The sequence below is a fragment of the Hydra viridissima genome, unplaced genomic scaffold (genome assembly GCF_058129835.1).
Source record: "Hydra viridissima isolate aposymbiotic clone 2 unplaced genomic scaffold, HvirCarnegie_v1 scaffold_1, whole genome shotgun sequence".
Taxonomy (NCBI): Eukaryota; Metazoa; Cnidaria; class Hydrozoa; order Anthoathecata; family Hydridae; genus Hydra; species Hydra viridissima.
Window position 1 is genome coordinate 35,488,846 of NW_028324300.1, and position 15,201 is coordinate 35,504,046.

The 15,201-nt window shown below is 29.1% G+C and overlaps 1 protein-coding gene across 1 annotated transcript in view; it reads right to left on the bottom strand.

Moving 5' to 3' along the window:
• Nucleotides 1-873: 873 nt before the first annotated feature.
• The window catches only part of LOC145192566 (non-lysosomal glucosylceramidase-like), a 33,108-nt gene continuing 18,780 nt past the window's right edge, over nucleotides 874-15,201 (bottom strand). The window contains exons 15-32 of the mRNA XM_090075244.1: nucleotides 13,617-13,654; nucleotides 13,114-13,204; nucleotides 10,905-11,035; nucleotides 10,369-10,418; nucleotides 10,190-10,262; nucleotides 9,422-9,499; nucleotides 9,165-9,291; nucleotides 8,882-8,981; nucleotides 5,869-5,959; nucleotides 4,107-4,143; nucleotides 3,789-3,918; nucleotides 3,370-3,504; nucleotides 2,944-3,050; nucleotides 2,753-2,828; nucleotides 2,430-2,554; nucleotides 1,843-1,989; nucleotides 1,612-1,740; nucleotides 874-1,184 (exon numbers count right to left, since the gene is read on the bottom strand). Coding sequence (XP_089931370.1) covers nucleotides 1,104-1,184; nucleotides 1,612-1,740; nucleotides 1,843-1,989; nucleotides 2,430-2,554; nucleotides 2,753-2,828; nucleotides 2,944-3,050; nucleotides 3,370-3,504; nucleotides 3,789-3,918; nucleotides 4,107-4,143; nucleotides 5,869-5,959; nucleotides 8,882-8,981; nucleotides 9,165-9,291; nucleotides 9,422-9,499; nucleotides 10,190-10,262; nucleotides 10,369-10,418; nucleotides 10,905-11,035; nucleotides 13,114-13,204; nucleotides 13,617-13,654 — 1,746 coding nt within the window. The 3' untranslated portion in view covers nucleotides 874-1,103. The remainder of the gene's footprint in view (nucleotides 1,185-1,611; nucleotides 1,741-1,842; nucleotides 1,990-2,429; nucleotides 2,555-2,752; nucleotides 2,829-2,943; nucleotides 3,051-3,369; nucleotides 3,505-3,788; nucleotides 3,919-4,106; nucleotides 4,144-5,868; nucleotides 5,960-8,881; nucleotides 8,982-9,164; nucleotides 9,292-9,421; nucleotides 9,500-10,189; nucleotides 10,263-10,368; nucleotides 10,419-10,904; nucleotides 11,036-13,113; nucleotides 13,205-13,616; nucleotides 13,655-15,201) is intronic.

A 15,201-nucleotide genomic window follows, 5' to 3' on the forward strand; every position in this document is an offset into this window, starting at 1 on the left:
GAAATATGACGAAATTTCTCAAGATGATATTCGTGAATTAATTTTACCATGCCTAAAAGGGTTCAAGAATTGTAAAATGTGAACAGGATGTCAACTTTGAATCAATTATTCATATTTTAATCATTAAAATTTTTTTTTATTGTATTATTTGACAATTTCAATTAAAAAAAATTGATTTATTGAGTGTAAATTCAATTCTCTCATGTCTGTGCATAGTTACACCTTCAAAGGGGTTTCTTGAGAATCGCCGTAACTATACCACGTTTGAATTATAATTTCAATTCTATGACAATTGACAACACCGCACACATTTGGTAAAAAAGAAACTTTGCTCATATACCAAACCTAACTCTACACACCCTAAAAAATCTAAAAACTAATGTTAAAGTCCCGGGTCAAATCACAAAACTTAAAAGTGATTAGGAGAAACTGATTGATAGTAACACATCTAGATGTTTTGACACCTCATACTATATTCTGGTTAATTTAAATCCCCATATTGCAAACAAGCCATGTCCATTTTACAAACAGCTACTAGCAGTATGAACACCCAAGAACAATGTTGTTTTGGCAAACAACATATCTGTAATAATTATTATGATTACAAAAGCCATCTGCTGAACCGGGATTGATTCCATCACCTGTTTAATAAGGATTCCTTCATCTGTTTAACAGTTGTCTAGAAACTTGCAATCAACGTTTAGAAAATATCCACAAAATCCATTAGGGTGTCCATATTACCCGCAGTGACCCTACATTAAACTGCTGAAGTTATATGCTACAGCATTCTTTGTTGAGAAAATATTTGGTTATGGACGTGTTGTATTATTTGATCAATAAAAAGAGAAAAAAAGATAAACAACAAAAGAAGAATTTAAAATATTTAAGTATGCATCTTTATAAGTTACTCGTACAAAACTTCCTTTTAAAATTATCAAACTAAGTGCTAAAATTAAATAATATTCAAAAAGTATAAACGTATGAGTTTGTGTGAAGCGCAGTAAAAATCGCAGTAAAAATCGCAGTAAAAATCGCAGTAAAAATCGCAGTAAAATTCGCAGTAAAAACCGCAGCAAAAACATGCAAGTGGCAAGAGCAGCAGCTCACGAAAAATCAAGATGAATTACATCATCGGATTGCAACATAATAACGTGATTGAATGCTAAGATTGTTCCCGTTTTAACCTAAAGTAGAAAATACCACTTATAATAATAACAAAAACTAAACTAACTTGTTGAATTATAATTTTTCGGCCAAAGCTGATTCGATTTTGGACTTTACGATGATTAACAATCAATTAGCATTCTACCTACTACAATATTTTGGTTAACTTAGCAAATAAAAACAATCAGTGAGAAAAAATGAATGCTGAAATTTATTAAAGTACAAAATTAAATTAGAGCGCATGTCGTCGCTCTTTTTGTAAATGCCTTTTTTTAAATCATTTATGAAAATGAAGCGAAACTTAGCTGCATAAAACTCCGGTAAAAAATAGAAAACAACAAAACGCATATTTAAAACATTTTAGATAAACTGTGCAATTTTTAACTTTTCTAGAATAATAGTTATTTACGAGTTTTGCAAGTTTAATTTGGTATAATCAAAAACTACCTTAGTTATAGTAGCTTCCTTGATGGAACGTAAAGAACACAACTTCTTTCCAACAGAGACATTAACCCGTGAAAAATTGACGCCTAATTCAAAATGGCTCAGATGAAGCTCACCGTAGGCTATTTCTAACTACATATATAAAAAAAGTGTTTCATGTAAGTATGAGTGTATAAGAATATTTTTATATACCAAATAGAACGCTTAAAAAAGCAATCAGAAATATAACGTTACCACAGCGGATCCTTCGGTTTCTGCAGTAAGCTTTTGCCTATAAGTGCCCCAGCAAGTTCCCAAGACAAAAAATCCCGCAAAATTTTCTGCTTGTATCGTCGGGTAAAACCCGAGCTGAATGACATTTTTTGAAGTGTATGACCAAGTCTAAAACAGGATTAAAAAAAAAAAATGTTCTGCAATATCAACATAGATTACATTTTGAAAACAAATAAAAGTTTGTACGAGAAACCCATTATGTGATGATATAGTTAACATCGATTTCTAAAATCACCTAAAAAAGTTAGTACATCTCTTTTCTTTTGAATATACTAAATTTCATAGTCTTAAAATTTTGTACATTTTCTTGTTTATTTTTTTTTAACAATTGTAAAACTTAGTTTAAAAAAAAAGGAAGAAAAGAAAAGAAGTAAAAGAAATAAAAAAAAACCAACGAACGTTTTTTTTTTTGTTTTTTTTTCTGAAACCCTTGTATATAATTTTCGTTTTTCTCTGAAAAAATTAATGAAAAATTTTTAACCAGAAATTTATTTCTACAATCGTATTATACAACTACCGTTGAAATTATATATGCATCATTATGATACCTGGCCACTTGCAATCTGGAAAAGAGCAAATCCTGATAGAGCACGAGCGTAATGGTCTCCACATTCAATTTCATTCCATGGACTGCGTCGAGTTCCATCATAAAAATAGCGCGTTTTTTCAAGTACTAAACAGAAGTTAAGTTTCGCAGCAAGATATAGTAGTCCAAAGATTTCTTCGTGCTCAAGACAATTTACGTTTAGACAAAAGACGTAAAAAAATCACAGTAAAGAGCCCGTTATTAAGTTACAAATTGCATTTTTACTAAACGTGTGATTGCATAAATATAAGTACTATACCATCTGCATGCATCAAATAAACATACCATCTAAACCTTCTTTCACCAACCCCTCCACAATAAGTAAAGAAGCAAATGGATAAGCTACACCACTCCATGCAATCTAAAAACAGAAGAAACAGTGAAGAGCTTTGAAAGTTTTAATTAACAGCAAATGAAGTAAATAAAATTAAAATTATTACTAATATGCTTCTGTTGAGCAAAAATTAACAATTTACCTCTGATGAATAAAGTAAAGGATTAGCTGGTTTTGTGCCACTATCCCATACACCTTGCACCCAACCATTATCTCTCTCATCACAAAATGCTCTTGGTGCTTGAGTTTCTATATAAAACAAAACTTGATGGATCGAGATTTTCTTTGATCAGAATGCAAATATAAAAACCATTATATGGGTCACAAAAACCTTATATGTGAGTCACAAAATTCCTAAACTTGTAGAAGTTTTAAGCAAACTGCATCAAAAATATCAAACCATGTTTTTTAAATTCTTCTTTTACACTATTATGGATTTTGGCATCTAAAAATGATTTTTGTTTGAAATGCCTTCAGTAACTTATTGTTGCAAGCCTAGAAGTGCATATTTTAATTTGGCTTCAGTAATTTGATTTAAAGTATTTGGTTGAAGAAAAAAAAGTGTTACTTGGGTCAAAACTTGGTACAAAGTTTCTTGTATAAGTATACTGAAGGTGTGATTGTATATGTTCTTTTGGTAGTAAGTAACCAAGATTTAAGAGGTGTGCCCACCATTGTCCATACATCCCACCAATAAAAGTACCTTTTTAAAAAAAAAAAAAAACAGAATTTAATGACAGCCCTTCAAGTAATTTTACTTAAAATGACTGCAATAAAAACAGTAAAGAGATTTTAAATTTTTTTATACAATCATATTGTCATACAAAGATTTTGTTATATATTGCTAATAAATTGAAAAGATACCCCCCTGTTTAACACAGTATAGTGGTGGGGAGGAGCTAGGGAAAATCTCCACACTGATAATTTTTTAAATTAAGCTAGTTCTTTAAAAGAACATTTAATATTCATAAAATCTATCATACTTACAGCTTCCTAAAACATAGACTGGATGTGCAGGGTCCATCACATGTGTATACCATTTACCATTGGTAAAACATGCTTTGTCCAAGTTAACAGTACCAAGATTAAACCGATCTCTACAAACCTTTGCATAAACCTGAAAAAGAATTCATGCTAACATCATTATCAAAAAATTGTGAATATTTATCTAAGAACAGTTTCCCACGGATAAGTAGATAAATATATGCATGAAACAGTTTTTGAAACGATATTAAAATTTTTTTTTTTTTCATAGCTTCTTATAAACCATTTTAAAGTTTGAAACTGAACAGAAAATATCACTACCAAGTCATTCTGAAGTTTTGCCATTTCCTCAGCAGCCCTATGTTAAAAAAGTAGTCTTAAATTAACTCATACAAAAATGCACGTCATATAACATGATTTTCTTTCTCATTCCATTCTAATCTGACAAAAAAATTGCATGCTTACTTAACAGTTAAAAGAAAAAGATTGTTTGAGAGTGCTATCCAGATTCTGAAAATAATTATGATAAAATGATTCTGAAAGGAAGACAACATAATTATTAGTAGTATTGAAAATTTTCAATGATATTAAAAATTATCTTGTTATCCTTTCAGAATACGGAGTAATTGAATTTAACATCTTGACATCTTTAAAAAATTGAATTAATATTTATTGGTAGTTTGGTAATTTTTAAGTATTTATAAATATATGCTAAAAATTTTATCTAAAAATATATATATCCAAATTCTGAAACCACCAAAGAAACAGAAAGGCTTTTGCAAGGAGGCATATGAGTAGGGAAATACATGATTGGGGACAGGTCTTAATTTCAGATGAGTCAAGGTTTTGCCTTGTAAGTACTGATCACCAACTAAGAGTGTACAGAAAACCAAATGTAAGATATTTTGCTTGTAATGTTCCAGAAACCACTTTATATGGAGGCAGCTCATTGATGGTATAGGGCAGAATATCTTTAACAGCTTGCACAGAGCATTTTATTGTTGATGGTGGTCATCTGACTTCTCAATTATACATAGCAGATATTTTAGAACCTTTTTTGGTACCTTTTGCATTGTAAATTGGAGATGGATTCCTTCATATGTAGGATAATGCTAGACCACATATGCCACATGTTGTTACTGAATACTTAAACAATGCTAATATTCAAGATTTGGAGTGGCCAGCTTGCAGTCCAGATATGAACACAATAGACATCTTTGGAACATAATGGGACCAGGTGCTAGAAGCCAACATCTACTACCTAACAGCCTAGACAAGCTGCAACCAAGTCTTATTCGCATATGGGAAGATATGCCTCAAGAAACAATTAGATCTCTTATTGAAAGTATGCCACTGCGCTGTCAGACTGTAATAACATCAAGAGGTGGTAACACTAGTTATTGATAAGTCAAAAATGTTTCAATTTAAACTGTATTAGTGCACATAACAGTAATAATCATTTTACTTTATTTTGTTAAATGAACCATTTTTTGGTTTTAGTTTCTTTTTTTTTCACCATCCTCAAAGTCAATTTTATTATTATCATCAAAATAATTGTGTATATGTAAATATGTTTCAATATTATCAAAATATATGATAATATTGATGACAATCAAAATAAATGCTTTTGTTTCTATTTGAATACTGCAGGTAAAGCAAAAGTTTTACTTAAACTAAATTCTCCTTTTTGATTATTTCCTTCTTTTTTTAGATTATTTTCTGTTAATAATTGAGTCTTGTTTAAGAAGTTTTTCCATTTTAAATGCTTACAAAAAAACAGATCCTAAAAAGAAAATGCAGCATACCTATATTTATTTTAAATTTATATTTTTTGTTGCTTTTTGGAGCTCTGCACAGCTGATTTTATTCTAAGAAATACGTGGCGTAGTCTACTGACATTTTAAAGCAGTAAAAAGAAATGCTGTTAAAGAACAAATATAAATATTTGGTTTCAGTTTTACAAAATCCATGTTATAGAAAAAGGTTATTATTACTAAATATTATTACAGAGTTCCATTTGTTATACCCAGAAAGACATCATAGTAAATGCACTAACATATCATACTAATTTAACAAAATATACCTTAAAGCACACAAATACAATAAACCAATCAGTGTAGAGTAACCATATGTTGCAACATCATAGGTGTTTGGCTGTGGTCCAAATACCATCCCTGTTAATTAGAAAAATATATGCATATGCATATACATACATACAACAAATGGCAACAAATTATTACTCCTACTAATACAAGTTATTCCCTATGGAGTAAAAATTACTTCTAATAATAAAACAAGAAAAAAAAATTTTTTTTAGACTATAACAATTAAATATCATTTCGCCCGTCACCTGGTTTTGTAGAATCTACTACCTGCAAAGAAAATTTTATAAGGTAGATGATGCTATAAAATTTAAAAAGGTTTAACAGATGGTTACTAAAAATCCGGACTAACTTTAACTGAATTTTAAATGCCACAAGCTAAATCTTTTTTTTCATGCTTACATCCATTTTAAAGCTTATTTAATTCTCTATAAGTTAATTTACTTGTTTTTAGATAATTAATAATAATTAAGAAAATAATGATGGCCAAGTAAGAAGAGGTAAGAAAATGGATTTACAAGTTTTATTTGAATAATAAATTGCAAGGTAAAAAGTTCACAGTAGCTCACTTCAATGCTGAAAAAATTCCAAGAAGCACTATCTATGATATAATCAAGCGTGTTGAGAATGATTCTGGGTACAAAAGAGTGCAAGGAAGTGGTTGTGTGGCCAAAATCATGAACCAAAAGGGTATCAAGCACCTGAAAACCATATTTAATCACCGAGTTTTGATGAGACAAGCTGGTTGAAAATATGGATGCAATCATTCACATATCATTAAAACTCTTGCCAAGTACACTGACATCAATAGTTATAAAAAACAGGGTATACCTCATCAACAAGAGAACTAGAATGAGCAAATCAAAACCGGCATTGATCGTCTTTATCATGATTTTAAAGGAAAATTGGTCATCCTTGATGACGAGTCTTACTTTACGCTATCACACTCAACAATTAATGGAAACAGCACCTACTACTCTAGCAACAGAGACAAGACTCCACCAAGTGTTAAATATTGCAAAAAGTGCAAGTTCGAACCCAAGGTGCTTGTCTGGCTGGCCGCTTCTGACAAAGGTATTTCAAAGCCATTTTTTGTCCCCAGCGGCCTTGTAGTCATTAAAGCCATCTATGAAATTAATTGTGTAAAGAGAAGATTAGTGCCATTCATCAACGCTCATCATGCCGATGGTAATTATATATTTTGGCCAAACCTGGCGTCATCGCATTATGCCAAAACCATGACCAACTGCTATGAGACTCATAACATCAATTTTATCAAAAAAGTTGACAATCCGCCAGCCGTACTGGAGTGTCGTCCAATAGAAGAGTTTTGGTCTATTTTGAAGTGTATGAGAGTAACTGGCAAGCAAAAGGCGTGAAGCAACTACAAACCAGAATAAAGCTTTGCCTAAAAAAATTGACCTTAACCTTGTATTTTCACTTTTTGGGTCAACTCGTGTCAGAGTTGGCCGAATCCAAAGAAACAGACTGGTTGAAGACAAACTTAATTAAAATAAATAATTAACAAAAAACTCTTTTTAATGATAGTTTTATTTAATCTCTACCATAAAAACTATGGGAGTAATTGCCCATGAAAGTTTGTCCAGATTTTTAGAAACCACCCGTTATGATTGGTTCAATTTTGTTAAACTTCAACAACAAATAGAATAAAACTTTTATACTAAACTAAAAATTTTCTTACAAATCTCTGTTGATTTCAATGCTTTAAAAAAATAACAGTTGAGGAAGATAGACTGTTTTTACAAGTGCAGGGATATACTTATACAGTAGACAGTACTTTTCCAAAAAAGAAAAATGTAAAATAGTACAATAAGATAACATAGCACAAAACTTAGAAAAGAAATGGCTAATTTTATAAAGAAGACATATTCACTAGGTAGATAATTGTTCACTGGGATAGAAAAATTAGAGAAAACATATAGACTGATCATTGGTATTGGTTTTAGGAGGAGAAGAAGATAACCTACTGAGTATAAAAAAGATAACATTATCCACCAGTGAGTTGCAGTCTAAAGCTATTTTCAATTGCATAAGTCATGAAGAATGTCGATACCAAAGTGTTGCAAACATCGATCAAAGTGTTGCAAGGATATACTTTGATACAACATTATCAAACACAGGAAAAAAGAAGAGAGCATGTGTGCTCTTGAAGAGACAGCTTGGAAAAGATCCTTTTTGGCTTCAAGACATCATAATTTTAAGATGGTTGCAGCAGTAGCATTTCAATAAGATTTGCCTGCAATTACATCTCGACTTGTTATACTACTTTTAGTCCAGTTTTAGTTATTTAGGCATTTATTACAGCAATTTCCTCAATCATTCACAGAACAAAAATGGTTTTAAAAATCAAAAGCTGAAAAGGATAATGGATAACTAAGAAAATATACTTGATGACACAAGTAAAAAACAGAATCAAAAAGAATCAAAAACTATAGTAATACCAAAGTTTCTAGCTCTGCAAACATCAAACATAAAAAGAGAAAAGTTACCAAAGTAATAATTAACAGATATCATTTATCGTTATCTTTGACATTAAAAAATTAATTTCAAGTAATAAAGTTATACCTATGAAATAGATATAGATATTTCTATGTTTGTTGAGTATTCTCCTAAAACTGTATTTGTTTAAGAGATTTCTGCTAATAAATATGCTCTTGATGAATGTTCTTCAACTAGTATTAGATGTTTGAGTGAACCATGAAAAGGTGATGAAGGAATAATTCACTTCAGCCCATAAAATATTCATTAGACCAGTACAAGTGAAATGCCTACTTTAAGATATTTTTAAAATATTCAAATGAAAATTCAGGCTATTCTAGTAAATCTATCTTCATTGTAAAAGTAAACAAATAATTTAATTGTATGCATTATGTGAATGTTTATTAATTCACTAAATGATAGGATTGTTCTACTTTTTAAAGCTTCAGCTCTTTTAAAAAAACATTTTTAAATTAAAATTAACAAAAAAAATACCATTTTTATCAGTATCCATTACATCAAGCCAATAATTCATAAGTAACTTAATTGGATTCCATAATGTGTTAAACCAACTCTTAGAAGCACCGTTACGAATCTAGAAGGTAACTCTAATTTCAAGTTCTCACCTATAAGTGAGAACTTGAAATTTCAAGTTCTCACTTATAGGTGAGAACTTAGGGATAATATCCAAATAAAAATGTGATAAAATTATTTTTTTAATTTTCAATTCTTTCAGTTAAAAAAGTAAAATAAAAGACAAACAAAAAGTGTTTTAAACCTCTCTGTAAGTTTTAAGTACTGTTCCTAACTCTCCATCAACACAGATCATACATGATGCAGGATCAGTTGAGTAATTTTCCCATGTTGTCCAAAGACTTCGAAGCTCAAGTGGACATGGAGTGCGGCTTCATTAAATTGGTTATTTTAAATTTATTTTAGCAAAAAATAAAACAACTTTCAGTAAACAAAAACTATAAGCTTAAACAAGAACAAAACAATTGTTAGGATTATCATACTATTATATCTAAAAACAACCTTGGAATAACTCCATGCGGTGTGATTTGGTATAATAAATCAATTTCTCGCATTGTCCGTTCAAGGTCGGGGAATAAGCTGTAAAAGTTTAGAAAATAAATAAAACTAACTACATTTTTATCAATCAAGCTTTTTCACAAATAAATACAAGTTACTATTCATAAATCTTTCTGTCATTTTCTCCTTTCATATAACTTTAATGGCAATTTGTGCATGTTAAAGTGTCATAGGAAAATGTTGCTTAGCATTTCTTATAGCTATTAACATCAGCTGCACACCTTTTCAATGCAACTGTGTGTGTGCATGTGTATGTGTGTGTGTATCAAAATATATCAAATGTTAAAATAATTAAAACACATCAAAGTTTATCAAATATATCAAATATAAAAAGTAACACAAACAAATATAGCATAAATAATAACAATAATAGCAACAAAGATAGAGCAACAAGCATAAATACTATAAAGCCTAAACAAAAAACAGACTTTTTTTAACCAACTTAATAAAACATTTTTAATGTTTATCTAACCTATGTAAAAAAAAAATTTAAATACTGATCTTCATATTAATCCTAATGATGATTTTAACAATCATCTTAATAGGAATCTTTATAAGAATACTAATAAAGATCTTTAAAATAATCTTCATTAAGATCCTAATAACAATCTTATAAACAATCTTAATAGTAATGTTAACAATGATTTCAATAAAAACCTTAATAATAATGATACCTATAACTAAAAGCTATAAGTCTAATTAAAAGCTTACAAGGAAAGAGCCATTGCAAAGTTTAACACATGAGTGCAATTTAACGGACAGCAGCCAGATGAATTACTGCAACCTGTAAACAGAAATAATTCAAAAACCATTGTTAATATATTTTGGCCTATTTTGTGTAGTGATTTGTAAATGTTACACACATCAAAATTAATAAACTTTTTACTCACCCTCAAATGCATACATATAACCATCCATTTGCCACATGTATGTTGGAGAGCTAAAAACAGTTTTAAAAGTAAATAAAAATAAAGTTATACATAAATGTTTACAGCTTTAAATATTTAAAAGTAAAAACAAATGAGTTGCAAAATGTTAGCAAATAGAAAAACAAAAAGCAAGGACATGAAACTTAAGACAACCAAAATGGTCATTTCCCATTCTTATCTTATTTCCCAAACTTTTAAATGTTAAACTTAATGGTCTTTAGGAATATCATTTAACATTTTAATTTTTTTTCGAACTTACACCCGAATCCCAACCTTCTTTGATATTTTGAAGTTATTCTGCTAATGATAAATCTAAAATTACTTAATTTTCTACATTGTTATCATTATTGTGCAAATTTGATTTAAACTGATAAAATGTTCTCTTGTTAATTAACCTCTGTTAACCTGCTATTGTACAAATGGAAAGCAATAACAAAAAGAACAATAAATAATTTAATTTAACAATAACTTTTGAACATAAAAAAGTGAATTTTTACTTTAAAACTGATACTCTGCCAGCAGCGCTATCAATCAACTGCCAAGGCAATGTAGAGTTAAACATGCTATCACGGAAATCATAAGTAGATTTACGAAGTGACACTAAGTTGTTTACTGTGTAAGTTAAAACCTAAAGCAAGCGTTTATTTGAATATTAAAAAACTTGAAATTTTAAAACTTTGATTTAAAAAAAAATTTTAATATATTTTTATATATATATACATATATACATATATATATGTGCATATATATATATATATATATATATATATATATATATATATATATATATATATATATATATATATATATATACAGTGCTGCTCATGGAAGTAAGGACAAAAAACATTTTTTCAAAAGAAAAATGTTAAAATATAATTACGTTATAAAACTATTAACTTATTAGTAAAATGTATGTTTATATAAAAATAAATCAAATTAAATAAAACTTGTATAAAAAAATTCTAAGTTAAGTTATTTTAATGTAAATATATCAAAATAACATAAATTGTTGACACAAGGAAAAGTCTTATCATTTTAAATTAATAAACAGAGAACCCAGAAACATATTCACGTATGAAACTGTATTTTACATTATCAATTCAAATCTTTTAAGTTTGTCATTTAACAAGTATTTCTATTGTTTACTGTGTTTTTATATGCAGACATTTTGTGTATTTTATGTTAGTGTTTTAAAAATTTCAAATGCAGAAGTTCAAAGGTAAAATAAAAATTTCTTTTTTTAGTGTAAATTCAAAATATTGAAAAAAATATGCCTAAAGGTAATCAATAAGTGTAGAAAAAAGGGCAGCAATACTCACTTTGCTTCAAGAAGATTATACAGTTAAAAAAATAGCTGAAAAATTAAATCTGAGTAAATCAACAGTTAGTTAAACAATTCGTCAATATCAAGAATCTGGAAGTTTGGAAGACAGAAATTGTTCTGGTTCTTCTCACATAACAACAAAAACTGATGGCTGACGTATAAAAGTTATCAGTAAACATAATCGAATGTTAACTGCTCCACAAATAACAGCTATTTTCAACTGTGATTGAGAAAAAAAGTTTCTGTCAGTACAATCAAACAAAGATTGCAAAAAGTTAACTTGCATGCCTGTGTTGCTATCCAAGAACCATATCTACAAAAAGGTTATTGACAGAAGGGATTCTGTTGGGCACAGTTCCACAAAAATTGGACAATTGACAAATGGTAAGAAGTACTTTGGACCGATGAGTCAAAACTTGAAGTTTTTGGAAATAAGCGAAGAGTTTATGTTAGATGATCTGCTGAAGAAAAAATGCTAACTCAATGTTTGGTTCCAACAGTAAAACATGGTGAAGGCTCTGTGATAGTTTGGGGTTGTTTCTCTCTTGATGGAGTGGGAGATTTGTGAAAAATCAATGGTATAATGAGGAAAGAACATTATAGAGATACCCTGAAAACAAGTGCCATCCCTTTGGGACTTCAATTAATTGGAGATAATTTTATTCTGATGCATGATAATGACCTTAAACATACTGCATTATTATGTAGAAATTAATTAGAATCAAAAAAAGATGAAAATGTGTTACGTGAAATGACCTGTCCTCCCCAAAGTTCAGACCTCAACCCAATTGAGTTACTATGGGATGAACTGGATAGAAAAATTAGAACTGTATGTCCAACATCAAAATCACATTTATGGAATATTATAGAAATGGAATGGAATAATATTCAGAAAGAAAAAATTAGAAAAGTAGTTGAAAGAATGCCAAAAATGGTTAAAGCAGTTATTAAAGCAAAGGGTGATTTTTTTGACGGTTTAATGGTTTTTAATGGTTTTTGTAAATTTTTATTACATAAAACTGACAAATAATACATTTTATATTGAAAATGTATAAAAAATATAATTTTTATTAATATAAATTAAAAATTCTATAAGGTAATTACATATTAATGTTGCTTTTTTGAAAAAATCTCAATTGTCCTAACTTCCATGAGCAGTTGTGTGTGTGTGTATATATATATATATATATATATATATATATATATATATATATATATATATATATATATATATATATATATATATGTGTATATATATATATATATACATATATATGTATATATATATATATATATATATATATATATATATATATATATATATATATATATATATATATATATATATATATATATATATATGTAATAAACTTATGCATTACATCAGAAACGGTCTTCCAAACAGTGGAGTAGTGATTTCCAACATAAATAGGTGTTTTTGGAATACTGACAAATGGGCTCCAGTCTTTGTACCTGAAAACATAAAATTGAAAAGAATAGAACAAAAGAATTAGAGAAAACCAATTCTAAAATAAGAAAAAACAAGCTACAAAATTCTATGAAATTTAATGAAATAAACTGAATTTCTACCATCTTTAAAAATGAAAAACTGAACTACTTTTTGTTAAAATGGCACAAATCAATAATGGAAACTTTCAGAAAATCAAAACTAACTTTCTAAAATTTCTTTGTAAGAAAATTTTAATACTAAACACTTTCCAGCATTGCATTGCTTAACTAACCACTTTCATGACCTAAACAGCCATGAAAGCGGTTTATAACAGATGAAAGTGAAAAAAATTCAATCTTTGCTTTAAAAAAAAAAAAAAAAAAAAACAGTAACAGGCCTACACTCTTTCAAACAAAAAAAAATAGTTTTACTAACCTGTTAGGAAAATGCCATGCCAGCAAGAATGTAAAAATCTGAAAAATTCAAAGAAACTATATTCAGGAAATTAGCAATGGACTTTAAAATACAACCTCTAAAAAGTGACAAGACATCTTTCCTATGTTATATCCTTCAAGACATCTTTCCTATGTTATTTGAAACAGAGATTAAAACTGGCTTTTTTATTAAAAATAACCTTGAGTAAAATACAGCGGTGGCCAAAAATTAAAGACCACTCATTTTTTTTTCAAAATTTATTTTTAACCTTAGTATAATTTTATTTTGGAAAAAGGTATCAAAAAAAGAAAAACATTTTTAGAAAGAATTTTTATTGTATTTTATATTTATTATAAAAGAATTTATAATTTTTTTACAAAATAATGTTAAAAAATTAAAAAACTGACTAGTAAAAAATATAAATGGGAAAAAAAATTGGACAAAATTTTAAGACCATTTTCAAAAATATTACAAAAAGCAGTAAAAAAATAATTTAGAAACGTGTTGTTCCTCCATTTGTTTTCAAGCACTCTTGTACTCGTTCTGGCATTGAATTCATTAAAGTTTTGATTACTTCATCAGGCACATTTTTCAAATGATGAGAGATAGAAGATTTCAAATCTTCCAAATTGTAAAGTTGTTCTTTACCAAGCTTTTGATCAAGCCATGACCATAAATTCTCTATTGGATTCAAGTCTGGACTATTGGCAGGCCATGGAAGCACTTGAATTTTATTAGAATTGAACCAATCGCTAACAACATGCGCTTTATGACACAACGCATTATCTTGCTGGAAAATAAATCCATCTTGCAACTGCCATAAATCAATGCTAGGAATAAGCGAGTTTTCCAAAATTTCGATGTACCTTTCTTTGTTGAGTCTACCATCGAATAAATGAAAAACGCCAACTCCATAGGCACTCATACAGGCCCAAATGCCTATTGAACCACTGCCTTGTTTTGTTCGTTTCAAAATGCATGATTCATCGAACCGTTCGCTTGGAAGTCTACGCAACATTACGCCACCTTTTCTGTTGTCTACCTCAACGTTCATTTCATCACTAAAGACCACACGGCTCCACTGATCTGTTGACCAATTTTTATGTAGTTTGCACCACTCTTTCCTGGCAAATTTTTGTTTTTTATTTAAGCGTGGTTTTTTTGCAGCAGCACGCCATAAATAATTTAAATTGTGGAGGACCCTTCGCACAGTTCTAGGGCTTGCTTTCAGACCATTTGACAGTGTCCATTTCGTAGACAAGTCTGTAGATGATGCTCGTCTGTTTTCTTTCATTAATCTCACTAACGAGCGAACATCACGGTCATTTGAAATTTTATTGCGTCCAGTCCTATGACGATCATTAATTGACTGGGTCTCTTTTTATCGTTGAATTATGTTAATAATGCAAGAGTGAGACCTTCCGAGCTTTTCTGCTATTTGTCTGATGCTATAGCCTTCTTCTTTTAATACAAGAGCCGCGTATCTGTCTTTTTCTTCGATCTTTGCACGCATTTTTGCAATATTTTTATATCCTTATTGCAATTCAAAAAATAAATGTTTATTTGATATCGAAACTCAGGTTTC